At 37.9% G+C, this 20,904-nt stretch overlaps 1 protein-coding gene across 1 annotated transcript; it reads right to left on the reverse strand.

The window, feature by feature from the left end:
* Positions 1–2,831: 2,831 nt before the first annotated feature.
* LOC129281564 (alcohol dehydrogenase class-3 chain L-like) lies at positions 2,832–20,458 on the reverse strand. The gene is made up of 8 exons (XM_064113440.1): positions 20,404–20,458; positions 18,181–18,275; positions 15,257–15,343; positions 12,726–12,855; positions 9,540–9,670; positions 8,082–8,217; positions 5,677–5,815; positions 2,832–5,132 (listed from the first exon to the last, which is right to left on the reverse strand). The coding sequence occupies exons 1-8, from the start codon at positions 20,456–20,458 to the stop codon at positions 5,108–5,110; spliced, it is 798 nt and encodes a 265-aa protein (XP_063969510.1). The 3' UTR covers positions 2,832–5,107.
* Between the last annotated feature and the right edge of the window lie 446 nt (positions 20,459–20,904).

Raw genomic sequence — 20,904 nt, forward strand, 5'->3', positions numbered from 1 at the left:
GTGCAGTGATTACCAATATTTACAACTTTTAAAAATTCATAAATTTCTTATTGTTTGTCCGATATTGTTCAAACTTTCACCTATCTGTCTGATTTTTCTTTTTCCTCTAGAAACAAGTTTTTATTTGGGTTGGATACTGTAAAAGACACTTGTCCAAAATTTGAAAAGATTTTGATACACAGTGGTCATCTCCATCTTTACCATAACTTTCATTTATATTTTACGACTGACTTGCATCATTTTAAACCTTCCCTTTTAATTAAGACATTTTCATTCACAATTCAATCACTCTTTAAGCTCATTACTTGGTCCGGTATCTCAGTTTGTGCAATCGAACATACACTGCAACTGTATGATCACGTGCAAAGCTTGAATATTTTTATTTCATCACTTTTTTTTTGGGGGGGGGGGATAGATGATAATTTCAGAAAGCTTCATTTCATTGAAAACCAGAAATATTGCAAAGCTTTGTTTTTATTTTTTCTCAGTCACTTATTTTTTGGAGGGGGTTAGAAGATATATATTATCATCTATATAGTGTTCTAGCGATGCATTTAAAAATGCGTATTTTGGTCTGCATCAATAGCTCGTGCAGTATCAGAGCGTATCCCTAAAAAGGACCGAAATCCGGCGAATATCCCATAGGCTCCTGTACAAAATTTGCTATTGAATATGAGAGCTTATTCAACAGTTTAGGACGCATGCGTGAAATATACAACGCGTACAACGATGAAAGCAATGCACAACACAGAGCACAATTATGCTTGATGACGTCATAACGAACTACATGCAAGTCGCATGTCAACGACCAAAATTGATCCTATGAAGTGATAATGGCATAATGTGATATGACTTGTTAATCAAATTGCTCCCTCTTTTTTTTTGGGGGGGGGTGGGATAGATGATAATAATTATATTGGATGGCTTTATTTCATGAAATACCAGAAATATTCCACTCGTTAGGGCCAATATTCCACTGCGATTCGTGGAATATTTTCTCGAATTCTTGGAATATTTCTGGTATTCCATTCTGAGCCATCGAATATAATATAAAGATTATATTGGATGGCTTTATGAGTTCCATGGCATTTGCTCCACTCTATAAATTCCACACACTAATCAATTAACCAACTTCAACCCTAAACCTAACATAAAACCCCATTGCCTTCATAACCCTACATCTTAGACAAAATTACTCCCAGAGCAAATGTCGTGTCACCGGCTTTATGTCATCGAATACCAGATATTGTGAAAAACTTTTAATACTTTTTCTCAGTCACTTATTTTTGGGGGATAGATGGTAATTATATTGGATGGCTTTATTTCATGGAAGACCAGAAATCGTCCAATTGCAAAGGGCCAATACTGCACTTTGATTTGTGCAAAAGTTTGTGTGCTAAATCTTGGAATATCTCTAGTATCCCATTCTGCACCATCCAATATAATAGAAATACTTTAAGCCATTATATCAATAATCAAATCATGTTTTGTAGGGTATTGGTTATATCATGCATTTACTTAATAAATACTACATGTACATGTATTTCTTTCTATCTAGTATGAAATAAATAATTTTGAATTATTTTACATGTATTTTGATTTATAATTTTGTTAGTCAAAGTGTATGATGTGGAAAAAGTCAGTGTATTATTATCATGTGAATGTAGGCTTTATTCTATATAAAAGAGAGAAAGGAAGAGTTGAGAAATAGAAATGGGGAGGGGAGGGAAAGAGGGGGAGGAGAGAGCTACAGAGAGAGACATAGTCTAGATTCTATCATTTGGTGTGTATGCTATAGAGTACCTAAGCAATGACGTCAGTTGCCATGGCGGCCTGGTTCTAAACAAATGAGCCCGTGTTTCTCAGGAGAAAAGGCTGCTATCGGAATTCGCTTGCAACCTATTTTTCAGACAAGCCAAAGTCATACAAATGTGTAGACAATCGTCAGCTGCGACTGTTTAGAACCAGCCCACCATGACAACTGACGTCACACTTCGGTACTCTATTTCTCTCCTCTTTCCTCATTCTCCAGCGCGATCCCCATTGATCACGATCATATGGGGATAGCACGCTGGAGGAGGAGGAGGAAAGAGGAGAGAAATAACAAACACACCAATGGATAGAATCTGGACCAAGAAAGACATAGAGTGAGAGGGGATAAGAGGAAGAGAGAGAGGGGAAGGGAAAAGGGGGTGGGGAGAGGAGAGAATACTAGTAGTGGTAAATAGCTGAGAGATGGGGGATATAGAATGGTGAACGAAGGGGAAAAAGGGAAGGGGGGATTAATGAAGAGAAAAATGGAATTGTATAAAGAAAACGCAAAAATAAGGAAAAGGAAAGAATTACTTCGGCAAAAGGAAAATTTTAACAACACAAAATGTGAATTTCCCTTCAATTGACTTTCCAACTACTTTGTATGAAAGGATTCGGCAAAATCACTATGTAAAAGCTTTCCTGTGATCAATATTGACCAACTTGTGTGTAGAAATGAAATCGATCCATCAATGAGTGTGCACACAAAGGTCAAATCCTCATTCTTCAGATTTCACTGGAGACATTTAACCATATTGAAGCTGCAGGGATAAAATGTGTCGGGCATACGCTTCACAAGATTTTGCATGCAGATTTTAGTAGACAAAGGATTTGTGCCCAACCACAGACATACCAGCCAGTTACAAAAAAAATACCAGTATGTTTCGTAATTTAATTACATTTTTTTCATCAAATTCACAACACACATCTCTCACAGCATAGCTCTCTGTGTCCTCAAAATCAAAATGCAGCAAGGTAAAATCTAAAAAATAAAATAAAAACCTATAAACCAGGGTGTATCCATTCCTTATGCATTTATTATGGCACAATAATTTTGAAAATAATTCAATAGTATTTATGTCAATTTTGACGGGCACAAAATCTTCACAAAAATACAGATGCAATATATTTGTAGTACAAGTAAGGAGCTGCACGATATCGAACATTCCATTTGGATTTTCCATTATGACCAGGGGGCCGTTTCATAAAGCTGTTCGTAAGTTAAGAGAGACTTTAAGAACGACTGGTGAACCCATCTTAAGCGCTAAACCATCGCCAATTCGATGTACCATTTACCACAAGAAAGGATCACCAGTCGTTCTTAAAGTTGCTCTTAACTTACGAACAGCTTTATGAAACACCCACCAGCTGTTATAACCCAATGAATGGTGATATATTGTCTATTCATTGACGTTCAATGCCTGGTGGGCGTTTCATAAAGCTGTTCGCAAGATACGAATGACTTTATGCACGACTGGTGATCCTTTCTTGTGCTAAATGATATCCCTGTATAATTGATACAAGACCTAAGAACATGTTCCTGTTGTGCGTAAAGTTGTGTGTAATATGAACAGCTTTATGAAACACCCACCAGGTTTCAATGGTAATTTCAATGTCGTGCAGCCCGAGTACAAAATCACTTTTTTTTTGTCATTTTAATCACTGGGTGATCATTGGCACTGACATATAGATCATATCCTTACACGATATAAAAATTTCACTTTAACATGCATTCTCTTCAGAAAAATTACATGATGAAAAAATGGAGGTTTTTCAAAATGAACGAGCCAGCTTTCGGTGCCATAGCAGTAGTCTCGTGAACGAATATAGAGTCGTTTCTGCCATAGAGGATTATACGAAAGTTAAACGATCATCCAAATTAACATTATACTTGATCACAACAATATGCTGATTACCAGGATATTCCACACTAAAATCATGTGATAATATTAAAATAAAAAATCGGACCCCTCCACGGAATTGCAATCATTATATGCTTTTATAACAAGTCCTTTCTTTTTCTCAAACTAACTTTCCTCTCTTTTCCTCAGATCCCTTAAATATATTCACTTCTCTCAAAATAGTTAATGATGGGTAAATACAGATTGTTACTCTCTTAATCTCATAATTGTTTATTTGTAATCATTACCTGATATTCTTCTCTCTAATCCACATTATCGGCAGGTATAATAGCTTTCCTTACTTTTTCTCCTCCAGCCATTCAAAAGTACCGATATAGAATTTCCGCAAAACAGTAAATAATGGTAAATACTAACCCTGACTTATTTAATCTTACAACTCTTTATGAGAACACATAATAATACTCAAAAGTGGGATGACTTTAACCACAATTAAAATCCAAAGAATAGTTGGTGACCGGATATTTGATCCTGCGACAGTTCTTCCTGTCCATCTACAATCAAACGCAAGTCTAAAAAAATCCATCGCATCTTGACTGTAAGCCAATCAGAAGCGGGTATTAGCGACTTGCGTTTGATTTCTTGTACACAGAGATGCCACTTAGAATTGATTTTAAAAGTCTGGAAAACTAGAACGACCCTTTTCCTACCCAAAAAGGTGTTTTCTATAGCTCATAATAGGTTGAAAAAGCCCGAATTCAAACTTTGATCTGAAAAGCAGCATCCCAGTTAGCACAACTGGATACGATTAAAAACAGGCATGGCACTGAGAATTGATTAAAAAGTCTGAAAATCAGCTAAAATTAACCTTTTCCTAACACAAAAAGTTTTTTATGGCTGCAAATGGGTTGCAAAGGTCTGAATTCAGACTCTAAGGGGGTGTTGCAAGAAAATATTTGCATTCAATTGCAAATATTCTGTTGCAACGTTACAATTGGTAGATCAACGTTAGCTGAAAATAAATCAAATTACTCTGCTTGTTTCAAGGAGCAGATTAGCAAGCAATCAATCACAAATTTGCAATTAATTGCAAGACTTATGATTGATTTAGGGACCGAAATGGACTAAACATTGATCGCAAGTTTCTTGCAATGCCCCATAAGTCTGAAGAGTATCATCCCTGTGAATAGGAGGAGGGTTGGGTGTGCGATAGGAGTTTTGATTCAGAATACTGCAATGGTAATTGATCAGGATTAGAATTATGACCCAGACTAGAATTCAGTGTAGTTTAAATGTGCAGATTTATGGTTGCCGGAACAAATGTCCCAGAATTATAAAAATCATGTTATATTCAACCCGAAAGAATCATTGTTTCGTTACGGAAGGTACTGAAGAGGCTTGGTGGAGTTTCTCTGGAAGTTACTCGTCGGCTTGATCTAGAAGTTCACTATTGTTCGGACACTGCAAGAAGAGAGAGAAAATAAAGAGGAAAACAATGTTGAATGGACACTTGGTCTGGTCCCTGTGGCAAAGTTTACGTATGGTATGGTGCCCAAAGTCTGTGCAGCAGGGAAAATGCATGGGGGCTTGGGGCGATTTTGCCCTCGAAATGCTCAAGAGCCCCGGACAATCCCCATTTACTGCTAGCAATGTTAAAGCTAATCCAATGTTGCAGATATATGCAATTGGTTTATTTCGTGTCACTTTCCCTTATTCCTACTAAATAGGTTAAAAGCCTACTACTAGGCAGCTCTGTTAATTCTTTAATGTATCATTGACTTATTCCTTGTGTATTCTTCTTCTAGCTCCTTTTAAAACTGCATTAAATAAAGAGCATAATTTGACTTTAACAGTAGAGATTTCATTTCATAGAAAATAAACAAGTGCTTTCAAGTTTGATTTTGGTAGCACAGGCAAGATTCTTTTCCCTGGTTCAAACACCTTTGCTGTAATACACCAACACCAAACTGAACTTGAAATTACCCATTGACATTCTCATACTGACCTCTTCCCGGCATGCATCAGATCAAATGCTTCATTTATTTTATCGAATGGCAGAGTGTGTGTGATAAACTCGTCAACTTTGAGCTTTCCATCCATATACTTGTCGACCAGCTGAGGTACTCCATCACGAGACTTGAACCCTGTACAAGGACACAAACACAAATAGGATCATGATTTAATATCGTTCTCATCCCTAAATAGGCCTCATGGAGGGCTCTCACTCCCCTTGAGGTTTGGCCGCGACACTTCCTGACATTTATCTTTCAAGCCTTGCGCAACATTTGAGACCAATAGTGCCACACCCGGGTACATGTATGCCCGAATCCAATTTGGTAAATTTTACATATGTAAAATTGCTCACAGATTGAATGCAATTCTACCACTATTTTCAATTTAATTGATTAAATTCAAGTAATTCATACTGTCAATGATCAGAATAGTATTGCTGACAAAAAATTAAAAAATACATTAAAAAAATAAAAAGACAAATAAATATGAATGCATTTTGATACCAATCCTTTTTTATGTAAATCTTATCAATATCTTAAAATTAGTCATGACAAACAGTTTCTGAGATTAGCGATTCTCGGGTTTCATCTATACATGTAGATTTACAGGCGAATTCTAACTTCATTCAGAATTAGGATATTTCATTTATATCAAATAAAATAGGATTTTATGAAATTCGACTACATAATGCCATAGATAACATAAGTTCCTAACACCATGTCAAATTTCCTCGCGATTATGCAATCTGGGGTTTAGATCTTGGAGCGACATTCTTTAACTAAAACAAGTGGAACAACAATTTCAGAAACTACAAATGCAGATCAATACATGATTCAAGCAATATATCAACTTCTGCTTTAATATGTATGGCATGTTCTTGAGATGCTACTAAAAGAGGCAATCGCCATGAAACCAATGAGTCCATTGTCTTGCAAAGCTGTCTGCACAGTTAGAAATTAATAATAAATTTGCAGTCATCAATTCATTATTCAAATACTTTTTCTTTTTATCAAAGCTTCATTTGAAATCACATTACATAGACTTGCAATGTGTAAATTCATGCAGTTCACTGACACTATCAAAAGAGATTGAGGTAATAATTATTTTCCTCCTCCACCTCCTTGCGCTTCTCCTTTTTCTTCTTCCCCTTTCCTCTTTCTTTTCATCCTCCTCCTCCTCCCTTTATCCTTCATCCACCTCCTCCTCTGCCAGCAACTGCAAATTTGTCATCAGTTTTCAATTGGGGAACAAAAAAAAAAAAGAGGCTCGTCAGTCTGTTTGCAAAGTAAGATGTTTTGTTTTTGGCAGGGTACTAGCTATGACAAATTTAGTGCTGGGTAAAATCTGAAGAGTCGAAGCTGTGAAGCAGAGTTTTACATTGAAATAATTTTGCTCGAGATCGATGGTGTCGTTGGCAAAATAATGCATGCAGAACTTGCAGCGTGTAAAAATTATGACTTTGCTAGCTTGATACACGATCTAATTGGTACATATTCAACAAATTTTAGTTCTTTGCCCAGAAAATTTGTGCCGGGAGGCAGTAATTTGCAGTGTCGGGCGGCTCCGCCCGGCTTGGCTAGAACCTTGGCTCTTGGACAAAGTGACATGGGGTGTGAGCAAGCAATTTCAGCAAATTAAACAGGATTGGCAGACAGATGGGCAGCACAAAAACATAATGCCTCCAGAAGATGGCAGCATGAAAACGCTGAACAAGTTAGCTTGTGCGAAAATATGTGAAACATTTAATTCAAAAAAAATAAAATAAAGGAACAATTCATTGAATGTTTGAGAAAAATTTTAACCAATAATAAGAAATGATGTGGACATCCTCCCATTGCCAATGCGACCAACCTGTGTGACATCACAATTGTACAACTTCCCAATAATTTTGCTACATATTTCACTTCAATTACCACTTTTATCAAGTCTGTCCATACACCAGGGGCCCGTAACACAAAGCTTAGCAATGATCGTAGAACATTTTTCTACGATTGATTCCATTGACTACAATGTACAATTAATCGTACGATCAATCGCTAACCTTTGTGTTACAAGACCCAGGTGTTTGTTTTTTGATTGGATGACATAGAGGGTTCATAAAATTTATCATCAATAAAGAGTTTGTACTATCATTGGGATGAGCAAAAAAATGTTTTGAGGTATATTACCAATGTACAAGGGGGCGAGTTGTACGTGGAATCACAGATCTTGGTCGTATTGCCAATGGAAGGATCTCCGAAGCACTAGTGATTCTGATATTCAAATGCTCACAACTTATTGTTTCGTCCATTTGTTCTCAAACTTTCATCGAGTTTTCAGTTTTCATACAAGCTAACTTTTCCCAAGGGCTTCATTCTCTTTTGAACTAGCTTTTATTCTTTGATTGCAAAGACTTACCTCCGAAGGCTGTTCCCTTCCAGGTGCGCCCCGTAACCAGTTGGAATGGCCGGGTAGAAATCTCCTGTCCCGCAGCAGCTACCCCGATGATCGTGGACACGCCCCATCCCTTGTGACAGCTCTCAAGGGCGGCACGCTGTCCAGGATAAAAGACAGAGAGAGAGTCAGAATGATAGACATAGCAAGCGGGGGAAAGAGAGGGTGAGAACCAGGGTACCGTCTTACAAAGAGTTACGACTGATCCGATCAACCTTAAACATATCCAATCAATGTCAAAGTCCTAGGTAAACAAAGAGAGCCACACTGAAATCTCAAGAAAATCATGTGTATGAATTTACATCATATCTGGAAAATAGTTTGTAGAGACATGCAGTTTAGATATTGGCCTTGCTGGCCTTCCATAGTTGTGGTTGATCGGATCAATCAAAACTCTTTGTAAGACGGGGCACAGGTAACAAAATTGAGACTTAAATTTGGTTATGAATGCGTTCTGGCTTTAGTGGATTCATGCAAGTCTCCAGACTTTGAACCGCAATGCCCGGGACTCAAGTCTCAGTGCAGCACATGTGTCCTTTGGTAATACATAGTTCACACTGTCACCATTTGCGCTGCGATCAAAACGGTGGTCTCAATCACGGAGTAATTGCAGATCGTATCAGATCAGTCGTGGCAATCATATTGATCATAGAATTTATTTTAATGGTTCAAAAAGTTTCGCAATCAGTTACAAAAGGCCAATTGCTGCGTTTGTAAAGGATCGCATGACAGTGGGAACAAAGGCATTTATCCACATTTGCCACTCTCCACCCAGGTGTAGTGTCTGGATACCTGGTTGGAAGGAATTCCTTGAATGCTCGAGTATCATGTCAGGGTAGCAGTGCTAAAGCTGGACTAATAGTATTCAGCGCTTAGAAACATTGTATGAAATACTATTTATTATTGTCTACTATTCCAGGGGGCGGATCCAGCTATCGCATATGGGGGGGTCTCAAAGAAACTCATTTATCTCAAGTTTGAATTTCATTACTCAAATTTTCTACAGTAGATAGGAGAGGTATGATTTTTAGACTTTACATTCAAACTATTTTCTTTTTGTTCTCTGTTTTTTAGGCGTATTAATGGGAATGCCCCTGCTTGCCCACCCAGTCGAATCCTTTGTTCACAATCAAAGTATCTTCATTCTGAAATACAAGTATAGTCCAAGACTTCTGGTGATAGAGCTATTGGGAAAACGGCACCAAAATTGTGGATCGACCTACCTCATAATATTAGATCAATAACAGACTTCAACAGATTCAAATCTGTGTTAAATACATACTTATTTAAGAAGCGCTTGTATACAGAATTAAAACAAATCTGCCACATGCATAATAACTATACGCGTATCTAAGAATCGATTATTATTATTGAGGGTTTTGCGCCGGGTCCTTTATAGAGGATATTAGATAGACAACTCACCATGGTGTGGATATTCCCGACGCACTCAAACGTATAATCCAGACCGCCATCGGTTATTTCCACCAAGACCTGTTGCGAGGGTCTGTCGTGATCCTTGGGATTAAAGAACTCGGTTGCACCAAACTGTCTAGCTGTCAGGGGATAGGAATAATAAAGCAATATTGACTGGCCTCGGGGCGATACGACATATATCGCCCAAACTAGATTTATATCGCCCGAGTCGTAGACGATGGTGATATCAATTTAGTAAGGGCGATATATGTCCTTTCGCCCCCAGGCCAGTCAATATTGCTATTATTAACCAAATCAGACATCTCGAGGAAAAATCGTGAAAATTTAGATATTTTACAGTTTAAGAATGGGAATCTATGTAGAGCAGACCAGGCTTCTGAACTTTACTATTGTGACGTAATTGACATGACGCGTCCCTGGCCTGGGGACGCAGATCCAGCGCGTTGTCTCAACTTGACTTACAGCACTGCGCGGTTCAAGGGCACGTACAAAACGTGTAGAATACCCGGATGTTATCTCTGTCTTATTGCCCGCTACATTTCCACGCATTTTCTCATAGACTTTCCTGAGCGGGCAATAAATTTGTCCGTGGTTAAACAAATGGAAACTTATTGACCGACCACTTGATCTAAGTCTTAAGCAGGCAATAATGTATTAAAGTTGCCCTGCTCAGATGTCTGATACGGTTCATAATACAATATACAATAGCACACATCATTCAAGACATAGGTAAGAATTATATGCATGGCATGAACTAGGTACCTTTGGCATAGTTCTACCTATTTCAAATTTTAAACTAAAGTGTTATTATTCTAATACCTGAGCAAAATCCAGCAAAATAATGTGTATTATAAATTTTATAAGTCATAAACCTATAAGAGTTGCCGTAGAATTCATTACAAAATACCTTTAAATAATTCAACATTAGAACTTTTTTAGGTATTATCCAAGCATAAACGTATGCATGTACCACATAAAATTATATCATTGCACGTACTTGGGAGAAAATATTCTTTCAGGACATCTATAATAGGTATGTGTTCATGACAAGGATTTGAATTAAAATGACAATATTTTAGCTGTATTTTTGTTTTACTCATTCAGTCATACATGTCGAAAGGTTAAATTACAAAGTATTGTTTATAACCCTTTATACAAGCTTCCAGTGTACATTGCATGTGACTCCTAGCAGAACTGAGTTGAATTCTTACAATTTTTTTCAGTCTGACAGCATACAGGAATTAGGATTATGTGTACAAATTAATTATTCCCTTCCTTTGATATATGATGATAATGAAAAAGATGATGATCAAAATGACAACTCATAACGATAATAATGGTTATTGATGATGACAATTCTGACAGTGAAGAAAATGACCATGTTGAATGTTGTTGATGATGATGATGGCGATGATTATGATGGTGATGATGATGGTGATGATGATGGTGGTGATGATGATGGTGGTGATGATGGCGATGATGATGGTGATGATGGTGGTGGTGATGATGATGGTGGTGATGATGATGATGATGATGGTGGTGATGATGATGATGGTGGTGATGGTGATGATGGTGATGATGATGGCGATGATGATGATGATGATGGTGATGATGGTGGTGATGATGTTGGCGATGGTGGTGATGATGATGGTGGTGATGATGGTGATGATGATGGTGATGATGATGGTGATGATGGTGATGATGATGGCGATGATGATGATGATGGTGATGATGGTGGTGGTGATGATGATGGCGATGGTGGTGATGATGATGGTGGTGATGATGGTGATGATGATGGTGATGATGATGGCGATGATGATGATGATGATGATGGTGATGATGATGGTGGTGATGATGATGGTGGTGATGATGATGATGGTGGTGATGATGATGGTGGTGATGATGGTGGTGATGATGGTGGTGGTGATGATGGTGGTGATGATGGTGGTGGTGATGATGGTGGTGATGATGGTGATGATGATGATGATGGTGGTGATGGTGGTAATGATGGCGATGATGATGGTGATGTTGACGGTGGTGATGATGATGGTGGTGATGATGATGATGATGGTGGTGATGATGATGATGGTGGTGATGATGATGGTGGTGATGTTGATGGTGGTGATGATGATGGTGATGATGGTGGTGATGATGGTGATGATGATGGTGATGATGGCGATGGTGGTGATGGTGGTGATGATGGCGATGATGATGGTGATGATGATGGTGGTGATGATGATGATGATGGTGGTGATGATGATGGTGGTGATGATGATGGTGGTGATGATGGTGGTGATGATGGTGGTGATGATGATGACGCTGCTGCTGCTAATGGTAATAATAATGATGATTATCAAGTTTAATAATAATCATGGTGGTATTGACAACATTGACAATTGTGAAAATGATGACCAAGTTGACAGTGGTAAAGATAATGATAACGATGATGATAGTGGTGGTAATGATAGCAATGATAACGATGATTATGATGACTATGATGATGACGATAATGACAATAATGAAAACGATAACAATTATCAAGTTAATGATAATGGTAGTGGTGATGACAATTCGTTGTGTCGGCGCAGGAACGACCTTAGCACCACAGCCACGCGCATTGCATGTGTGTAGAAACACCCTCCGTAGCGCACATTGGGGCATTACGTAAGGGCGTTCTGCACCGGTGAGGTGCGCGGAAGTGTGGTGCTAAGCCAGGGCGTTCCTGCACCGACACAACAAATTCTGATGGTGATGTCTACACGTACCTTGACAGTTCAATTCAATTCAATTCAATAATGGTTTATTAAAAACATGCCTCGCAGCCAAAGGCTGAATAAAAACATGTGTACAATTTACAACAATAGAATAATACTCAAATACATACATGAAATGATATAAAATTACTAGTACTTCTTATTATAATACAAGGAAATAAATTGTTGAAAATAAATAAAATCATACATTGTATTGAACATAATAAATATTAAGTACGCAAATTCTTACCACTACAATGAGACAGTGATCATGACAGCAAGGACAGTCAAATATTTTACTCCTTTCCTTTGATATAAATACATATTGTACGATTCTTAAAATTCAAGGTGCCAAATTGAAAATTAATCAACCATAACCACAAATGTGATCACTCTGTTATCAATGCGATGCCCCACTCACCAATCTCTTCCTTATCTGAATTGATATCGACAGCGATGATTCTAGAAGCACCGGCAGCCTGACATCCCATGATCACGGCTAAACCTACGCAGCCAACCCCCCACACTGCACAGGCCGAACCTTCCTCCACCTGTAAAAACATACGGGTAGAAAAACACCATGTTAGTAGCACGAGCGGTAAATTGCCTCTAGGTCTACTATACTACATGTATACGTGGAGGAGCCGTGTGGAGTGGTTCTGACTCTCGCCTTGTAAACAGAGGGTCGTGTGTTCGAATCCCACCACGGTCTGGCGTCCTTTGGCAAGGCGTTAATCCACACTTTACCACTCTCGACCCAGGTGCTAAATGGGTACCCGGTAGGATGTGAAAGTCATTGTAGCTTGTCCAGTACTGTGTGCGCCTCAACGGCGACTGACTGGAATACTCCCCAGGGAGTGGAGGATGTGCACACATTGTGTGCGGGAATGACTGATTGAATCCGATGACCGGGGTAATAATATATCTGTAAAGCGCTTAGACACGTCATTCCGATGTATGAAGCGCTATATAAAAGCGGATTATTATCATTACTAGTACTCGCATTTCTACTGATTTTCAAGTATTGTCATCTAACATCGAATGGAGGCTTTATGTCCATTATTTCTTTTGTAGCCATTACTATGTAAACATGTATTCCCATTCACTGTATATATTTTTATGTAATAATAGCTTTATACGTTTAATATGGTATTCTGATGTTTATTGACTCAAAGTTGTTTGTTGTTAGTTCCGAAACAAATTTCGGATATGGATGAATAAAGACGAACCTTGAACTTTGTCTATTTTCCGTTTGGTCTCATCCTACACCGTCTAATCCTAGTTCTTCTTCAACATTTATTTTCTGCTTAATAGCAGACCTGCCAACCTCTGGGAATGAAAAACTGTATTCTGTGATAAAAAAAGTGTATTTTTCCCCAAAAAAGTGTATTTCATAATAAAATGCTTGGCGCACTCGCTCATCGCGGCGCTCAAGCTGCATGCAAGCTAAAATGCGCACTGCTCTTGCAGATGAAAAAAAAAACATTAAAACATGTGTATATCTTCACCCTGGTTTGAACAAAATGATTGAAAAAAAAAACAAGTTACCTGAAATTACATTGATCTAATAACCATATTTGTGCACGTTTTATGAAATAGAGACATATAGAGATTATTTTTCTCAATAAATTACGATTTAGTTTTTAATTTTTTTTTTTTTTTAATTTTTTTTAAATACAAAAAACATATTTTTCAAAGAAAAAACGTACTGCCGTATTTTGGTTGCAAAAACGTACTAAATACGGCTAAAACGTACTGGTTAGCAGGTCTGTAATAGTCAAGATAATTGCCACTTTGTTCACTAACCATTTTGGCTATTTCCAGTGAGGCTATTATCTATTTTGTCTAATATCTAGGTGGTCCAATACCAATTTATAGTCTATGACTTTTCATAGACTATTTTTCACCGACGATTGTTTTGTTCGACGTATCACACGCCACACAACAGGGGTAATAATAATTGCAATGTAAAGCACTTAGAAACAAAGTGTAATAAGCGCTATGTAAATGTAACTATTAATTATTATCTATTTATTCTAATATGATTAGATGTCCAGTTTATGAACCAAATTTTCATTTAAAAAATGCAAAATGATAAGTAGAAATAAAGTGAAATGAACATTTTTGGGAGTTAGTTACCTTGGCGACTGGAATTTCAGCATTAGATGTCCAGTTTATGAACCAAATTTTCATTTAAAAATGCAAAATAATAAGTAGAAATAAAATGAAATTAAGATTTATTTGGGTTAGTTACCTTGGCAACTGAAATTTCTGCATTAGATGTCGAGTTTATGAACCAAATTTTCATTAAAAAATGCAAAATAATAAGTTGAAATAAAATGAAATTAAGATTTATTTGGGTTAGTTACCTTGGCAACTGAAATTTCTGCATTAGATGTCCAGTTTATGAACCAAATTTTCATTAAAAAATGCAAAATAATAAGTAGAAATAAAATGAAATTAAGATTTATTTGGGTTAGTTACCTTGGCAACTGAAATTTCTGCATTAGATGTCCAGTTTACTAACCAAATTTTCATTTTAAAAATGCAAAATAATAAGCAGAAATGCACACGTATAACAGCTGCACTGCTAAAGACAGGGTAGTCATGCTACATTACTGTAGAGCACTATAGAGACTTCTGATGAACTAATCAGTGTTATAAATGTTTTTTTTTTGGTTCTTTGTAAATTTTATAGCTTTTGTTAACATCATTTTTTTTTCATTGTTTTAATTAACTCGTGTTTGTATTATTTATCAGTTTTTTTGGTTGTTCTTTGTAATTTTTATAGCTTTTGTTAACATAATTTTTTTGTCATTTTTTTAATTAACTCGTGTTTGTATCATTTATCATGTTTTTTATATAGTTCAATTTGAATATGGAAATAAATGAATTGAAATTGAATAAAGCATTTGTCATTATTATTGATATGATCGATTTCAAATATCTCACCTTTGCTGTATTGAGGGCAGCTCCATAGCCGGTGGTGATACCGCAACCCAACAAACAAACCTTGTCCAGTGGGGCTTTCTCATTCACCTGTATATTGAGTAAATAGTCATGAAAAGATTTTATCCGACAATTACCATGGTAACAATACCTCTCAGCCAATCAGAATCAAGGAAAGTTGTCAGATCTGACAACTTGTCAGACAAAATATTGATGAAACGCTCCCCAGGGATGTGACTCATCAAACTTGCTAAAAAATTGGCAATAACATCAAAAGCTATCATTCAATCTGATTTTCCTGTGCTCTTCTTAGCATATGGGGGTGAAATCCCCGAGCCCCTGTTAAATTTTCCCCCTGATGGGCAAATAACGGGAAGTGCCACTTGGTATTTCCTGGCAATGTATACAGCATATAATGCTTTCTTCCTTTATTGTTATTCTAAATTCTTCATTGATTTCTCTTATATATCCAAGTTTCAAGAACTACATGTAGATCCATATACTCTCAAAGTTATAACTTATTCAAATACTTAATCTTGGTTAAGATTTTGAAGTTGATTCCCCAAGGATAAAGTTCATTGACCCAAAATTACCTTTGACCTTTGTCATGTGACATGAAACATGCACAGGATATTCAATGATACTTGATTTCAAGTTTCCTGAACTAGATCCATAAACTTTCAAAGAACGACGGCAATTCAAAAGATACCCCCAACATGGTCAAAGTTCATTGACCCTAAATGACCTTTGACCTGAAACTCATACAGGATGATCAGTGATACACCATTACACTTATGTCCAAGTTTCATGAACTAGATCCATATTTTGTCAAAGTTATGACATTTCATACACTTAACCTTGGTTAAGATTTCGATGTTGATTCCCCCAACATGGTCTATTGAAGCTCATTAACCCTAAATGACCTTTGATCTTGCTCATGTGACCTGAAACTCGGGCAGGATATTCAGCAATACTTGATTACCCTTATGTCCAACTGTCATGAACTTACAATGTATGTCCATACACTGTACTTTCTTAGTTATGATGACATTTCAAAAACTTAACCAGGGTCCTGGGTTAAAGGTAAATTGTGTCATTGGTTTATTTCAAAACTTTATTTTAAATTTCACTCTTTGCTTTCCACAATATTCATAAACAAGTTCTGAGTCCATACAATGTATTGCATTGGCCAGAAAGAACTGTTTTTATTCTCAAAAAAATATATAAAATGAGAAGATTTGCCGAGTGAGTTTTTTTTATATTTATTTTTTGAACTAACATAAAAAATGAAGAGCGCCACCTTGAGACCAAATGCCATCAATACCTGCTCATGAATATTCATATCTCTAGCTCTCGCCTCTGCGCGAGTCTCAATCAAGTGCAGTGCCGATGCACGGTCCGGACGCATGGACGGGTATGGAGTCTGTACACCGTGAATGCACGGGTTTCTTTCCCGGTTTCTATTGCATTTCGTAGAAAGCGTGTACATTGAAAACAAAGTCTGACGGCTTTTTCCTTGCTTTCATCTTTGCTTCGTTGATCTGTATTGTTTCTCTATTTCTCCAGGGTATGGAGGGAGGGAGAACGGTGCTTGCGAAAGGGAGAGAAAGGGCTATATTCTTATTTATTATATTTTTTCTAGTTTTTTATATGTATTTTTGTTTTGTTTCCGATTCACTGAATTGTTATCATTTTCTTCAGGTTCTGTATTTTGATTTGTTCATTATTATCACGTGTAGTAATATACGTTGTAATTTCTTAATTGTTTAAATAATAGGCCTATGCTACATTTTTTTTAAAGGAAAAATTAGAAATCATTTTGTATTGAACTAGCTTGGCCACCAATTTCGTTATTTGCTTTGTGTGTCATATAGCTCTCCACCACTGAATTCGTCAATATACTGCCTCAACGTATTTATCAATTAAATTGGACAAATACCGCGTGGCCTATAGTGTTTTTGTTTTTTTACAATATCCAGGGGCGGATCCAGCTTTCACTAATAAAGAGGGAGGGGGTTGAAAAATATTTTCCCTGATCGATCCGCAGCTCAAAGCTATTTGTTTGTATCTATATAGTCGTAACAGTTACTCATAAGCCCTATAAAAAATGCGAGCGCGAGGTAAAATTTTCGGAAATCGTGTATTGTGTCCTGAAAATTGACGGATCCATGCAGCACGGGCCGGCTGTGCCCCCCGCCCCCCCCCCTTCAGAGGCACAATCAATATTTCTTATGTAAAAATCTATCGTTCTAACCATTTTTTTTTTGCTTGTCAAATTTTCCTCGGGAAAATGTGCCCCCCCCCCTTTGGAAAATCCTAGATCTGCCTCTGAAGATTAATCATAATAAAACAAAATAATCATAACGGTACGTAGGGCCTATGGTGCACTGGGTCGCCACTTCAGTTCCGTAAACTGTTCTCCCAGCGGTCCATGCTAATACCCCGGCTTTAGCTTGGCTACCTAGTAGGCGCTCAAGCATTTGAATTAGTAAATGGTAGTTCCCTTGTTTGTTTTACCATGGACCTATAATAGGTCCATGGTTTTACTAAGGCCTGTTTTTGTTTACATTGATCAGCTGATATTTCTTTAATTTGATATGAATAATACCTTTTTATTGTAATTGCTATTTTACTATGTTTTATTATACAAGGACCAAGATGAAAAAAACAGTAATTACAACTCTGATCTTGTGAACCTTTTTAAATATGACTGAATGAATAAATAAATTAATAGGTAGGCCTATTTAAAAAAATAGATATTCCATCGAAACTGAGGCAATGCGAACACGAAGCGCGGGCTAAATTGTTTTATGCAGTGACATGGTTCCCCCCCCCCCCCAAGTCTGAATTACCCTCACCTTATTTTATTCATTCTTCCCCCTTATATTTTTTCTTCTCTCCCCGCCCTCTGCTTTCCATTCTATTACTTGTTTCCCTTTCTTTCCCCCTATTATGCGCCGCCAATAGGGTGGGGGCGCCCCGTTGGCCTCCTGGATCCGCCTATGATACCGGTACGTCAGGCCTGTATGAATTATAAGCAATTGATGTTTATGTAACATCGATTATCCCCCCCCCCCGAAAGTTTTTCTTTGTATTTTTCTTTTCAACTTGTTATGGTAGTATATACTAAACAAGTATCACGTTTGACTTTGTCCAACTTTGTGACCAAAACTTTAGTACGGTTTTCTCAGTGAAATTGATGATGACGTCTCCTGGATGCCTCCCCCTTCACCCCACTCCTCCTTGGTCCTCTGGGCTTGGCGAATAAAATTGCGTACGTATCATGGAGAGATATATCGAGGACATACAGCTAGGCGGAATTATTTGGGGAAGGGGTCTTCCATTTCTTTGTTATTCAGCGATGGTTCAGCGAATGTGCTCTATGCAAAATCACGTTTTGGCACGACTTCTAGGCGCTGGGCATGTCAACGGACAATAACAAAATAAATGCAAACATGTCATGGATCGAAATGGTAAAAAATATATATTTTAAAGAAAACCATCGTTATCAAAATTTGATGCAGTCAAACCAATTTTTTTTTGTTAATACCAGTTTCAACTTACATTAAAAATTATAACCCGAGGCCATATTAGCACCGGGGGGGGGGGGGGCAGAGAGCACTTGCACCCCCCAAAAAAAATCCCAGTAGGAATTTTTTTTTTTTTCAAAATGGAAAGTGCCCTTCTTTCAAAATGATGTGTGCCCCTTTTCAAAATAAAATACCTTTTTTAAAGTCAAACAATACATTTTAGGTTAGAAAATCACAAATTTTTTGGCTCGCGCTTCGCACTCACATCATTTTGAAAGAAGGGCACTTTCCATTTTTTCCCTACTTGGATTTTTTTTGGGAGAGGGGTGCAAGTGTTTTGGTTACAACTTCTGCTTACAATGTTCAATTTTCAAGTTTGAATATCGCAAATTTTCAGCTTGCGCTTTCCGCTTGCATCATTTATTGTTTATTCTTGGTTTCAAAACTTAGAATGTCCATCAGGTTGAAAATATCACAAATTTTCGGCTCGCGCTCGCATCAATTATTATTTATTGGTTTCAAAAAGTGCTTAGATTGTCCAGTTTTCAGGTTGGAATATCGCACTCGCGTCCATTATTCAGTTAGATATCCATCTTTTTTATGATAACAAAAACATTTGCTCGGAATGTTTGATTTTCAGGTCTTATTAGTACATGCAATGTCCAAAATTTTGAGCCCGCAATTTGCGCTCACACCATCTCGCAAGGATGCTCTTTTAACAATAATTTGCGCGGTAATAATTGACCAAAAAGCGAGTTTCACAACTTCAGATTTGAAAATGTTTCCAAACCGCTTGCTTGCTACGCTCGCTCCCGGGAAAAATAAAGCCTGATTACATATTTAATCAATCAGAAAAGACTTCAAAAAGGCTTTGCTCACCTTAATTACTATAAAACGCACAACTATTTAACGCAGATGATAATCTCATGGTGAAAATTTCAATTGCATAAAAAATACATATAAGTGCCCTCTTTTGCCCCCCAAATGAAAATATGTTCCGCCGCCCCTGATTATCACCCATCGCACTTGCTGGTATTTCTATTTATCGTCATTCCCCCCTCTCAAAGAAAAAACTTATGCTTTTGCCCTTTATTTAGCCTGCAATGGAACTTGTAGGAAATTTTATTTAAACGCGAGCATATCAAACAGGATGCAAATGGAGGTCTATTCAGCCGGGCATTATTTATACGCTTTGGATTCTTGTTTGCCTAGAAAATGTAAAATATTTCAAGAGTTCTTATATTTTCATTACATCTTTGTCCTTATTTCTCTATATCCGTAGCTCCACAATGCGCGTATTCGAGGGCCCTTGGGGCACGCCCCCCCCCCCCCGGTAGGCGAAAAAGGGGCGCCAAAAATAGGGAGAAAAGGGGAGAAAAAATGAGGGAAAGAAGAAGAGAAAGAGAAAAGGGGGAAAGAAAGAGAGGAGGAAAACAAAAGAGCGAAAGGGGAGCGCCGAATTAATGTTCGCCCTAGGGAGGGGGGCGCCCAATTGATAATCGACCCATAGGGCCGCCGAATTTAAGTCCAACATAGATAGGGGAGCCGAATAGTTGTTCGACCTAGGGGGTGCCAATTGATGTTCAGCCTAGGTGGGGGGGGGGCGAATTAATGTTTTACCTCGGGGCGCCGTATAGATGTTCCACATAGGAGGGGCCGCATTGAAGTTCGACATAGGGGCACCGAGGGGGCGCCGAATTGATGTTCAAACTAGGGGCTGGGGCGCCGAATCGATATTTTCCATAGTGTTGCCGAATTGATGTTTGACATAGGGGGGCGCCGAATTGATGTTCAACCTAGGGGGTGGCAAATTGATGTTCAACCTAGGTGGAGGGGGGGGGGGCGAATTAATGTTTTACCTCAGGGCGCCGTATAGATGCTCGACATAAGAGGGGGCCGCATTGAAGTTCGACATAGGGGCACCGAGGGGGCGCCGAATCGATATTTTTCATAGGGTTGCCGAATCGATGTTTGACATAGGGGGGTGCCGAATTGATGTTCAACCTAGGGGGTGCCTTATGGATGTTCACCACACGCGGGCGCCTATTTTATGTTTGTCCCGGTGCGCCAAATTCAGGTTCAATTAACCAAGGGAGGGGGGTGGGCGCCAAATTCATGTTT

Source organism: Lytechinus pictus, chromosome 18 (assembly GCF_037042905.1).
Source record: "Lytechinus pictus isolate F3 Inbred chromosome 18, Lp3.0, whole genome shotgun sequence".
NCBI lineage: Eukaryota > Metazoa > Echinodermata > Echinoidea > Temnopleuroida > Toxopneustidae > Lytechinus > Lytechinus pictus.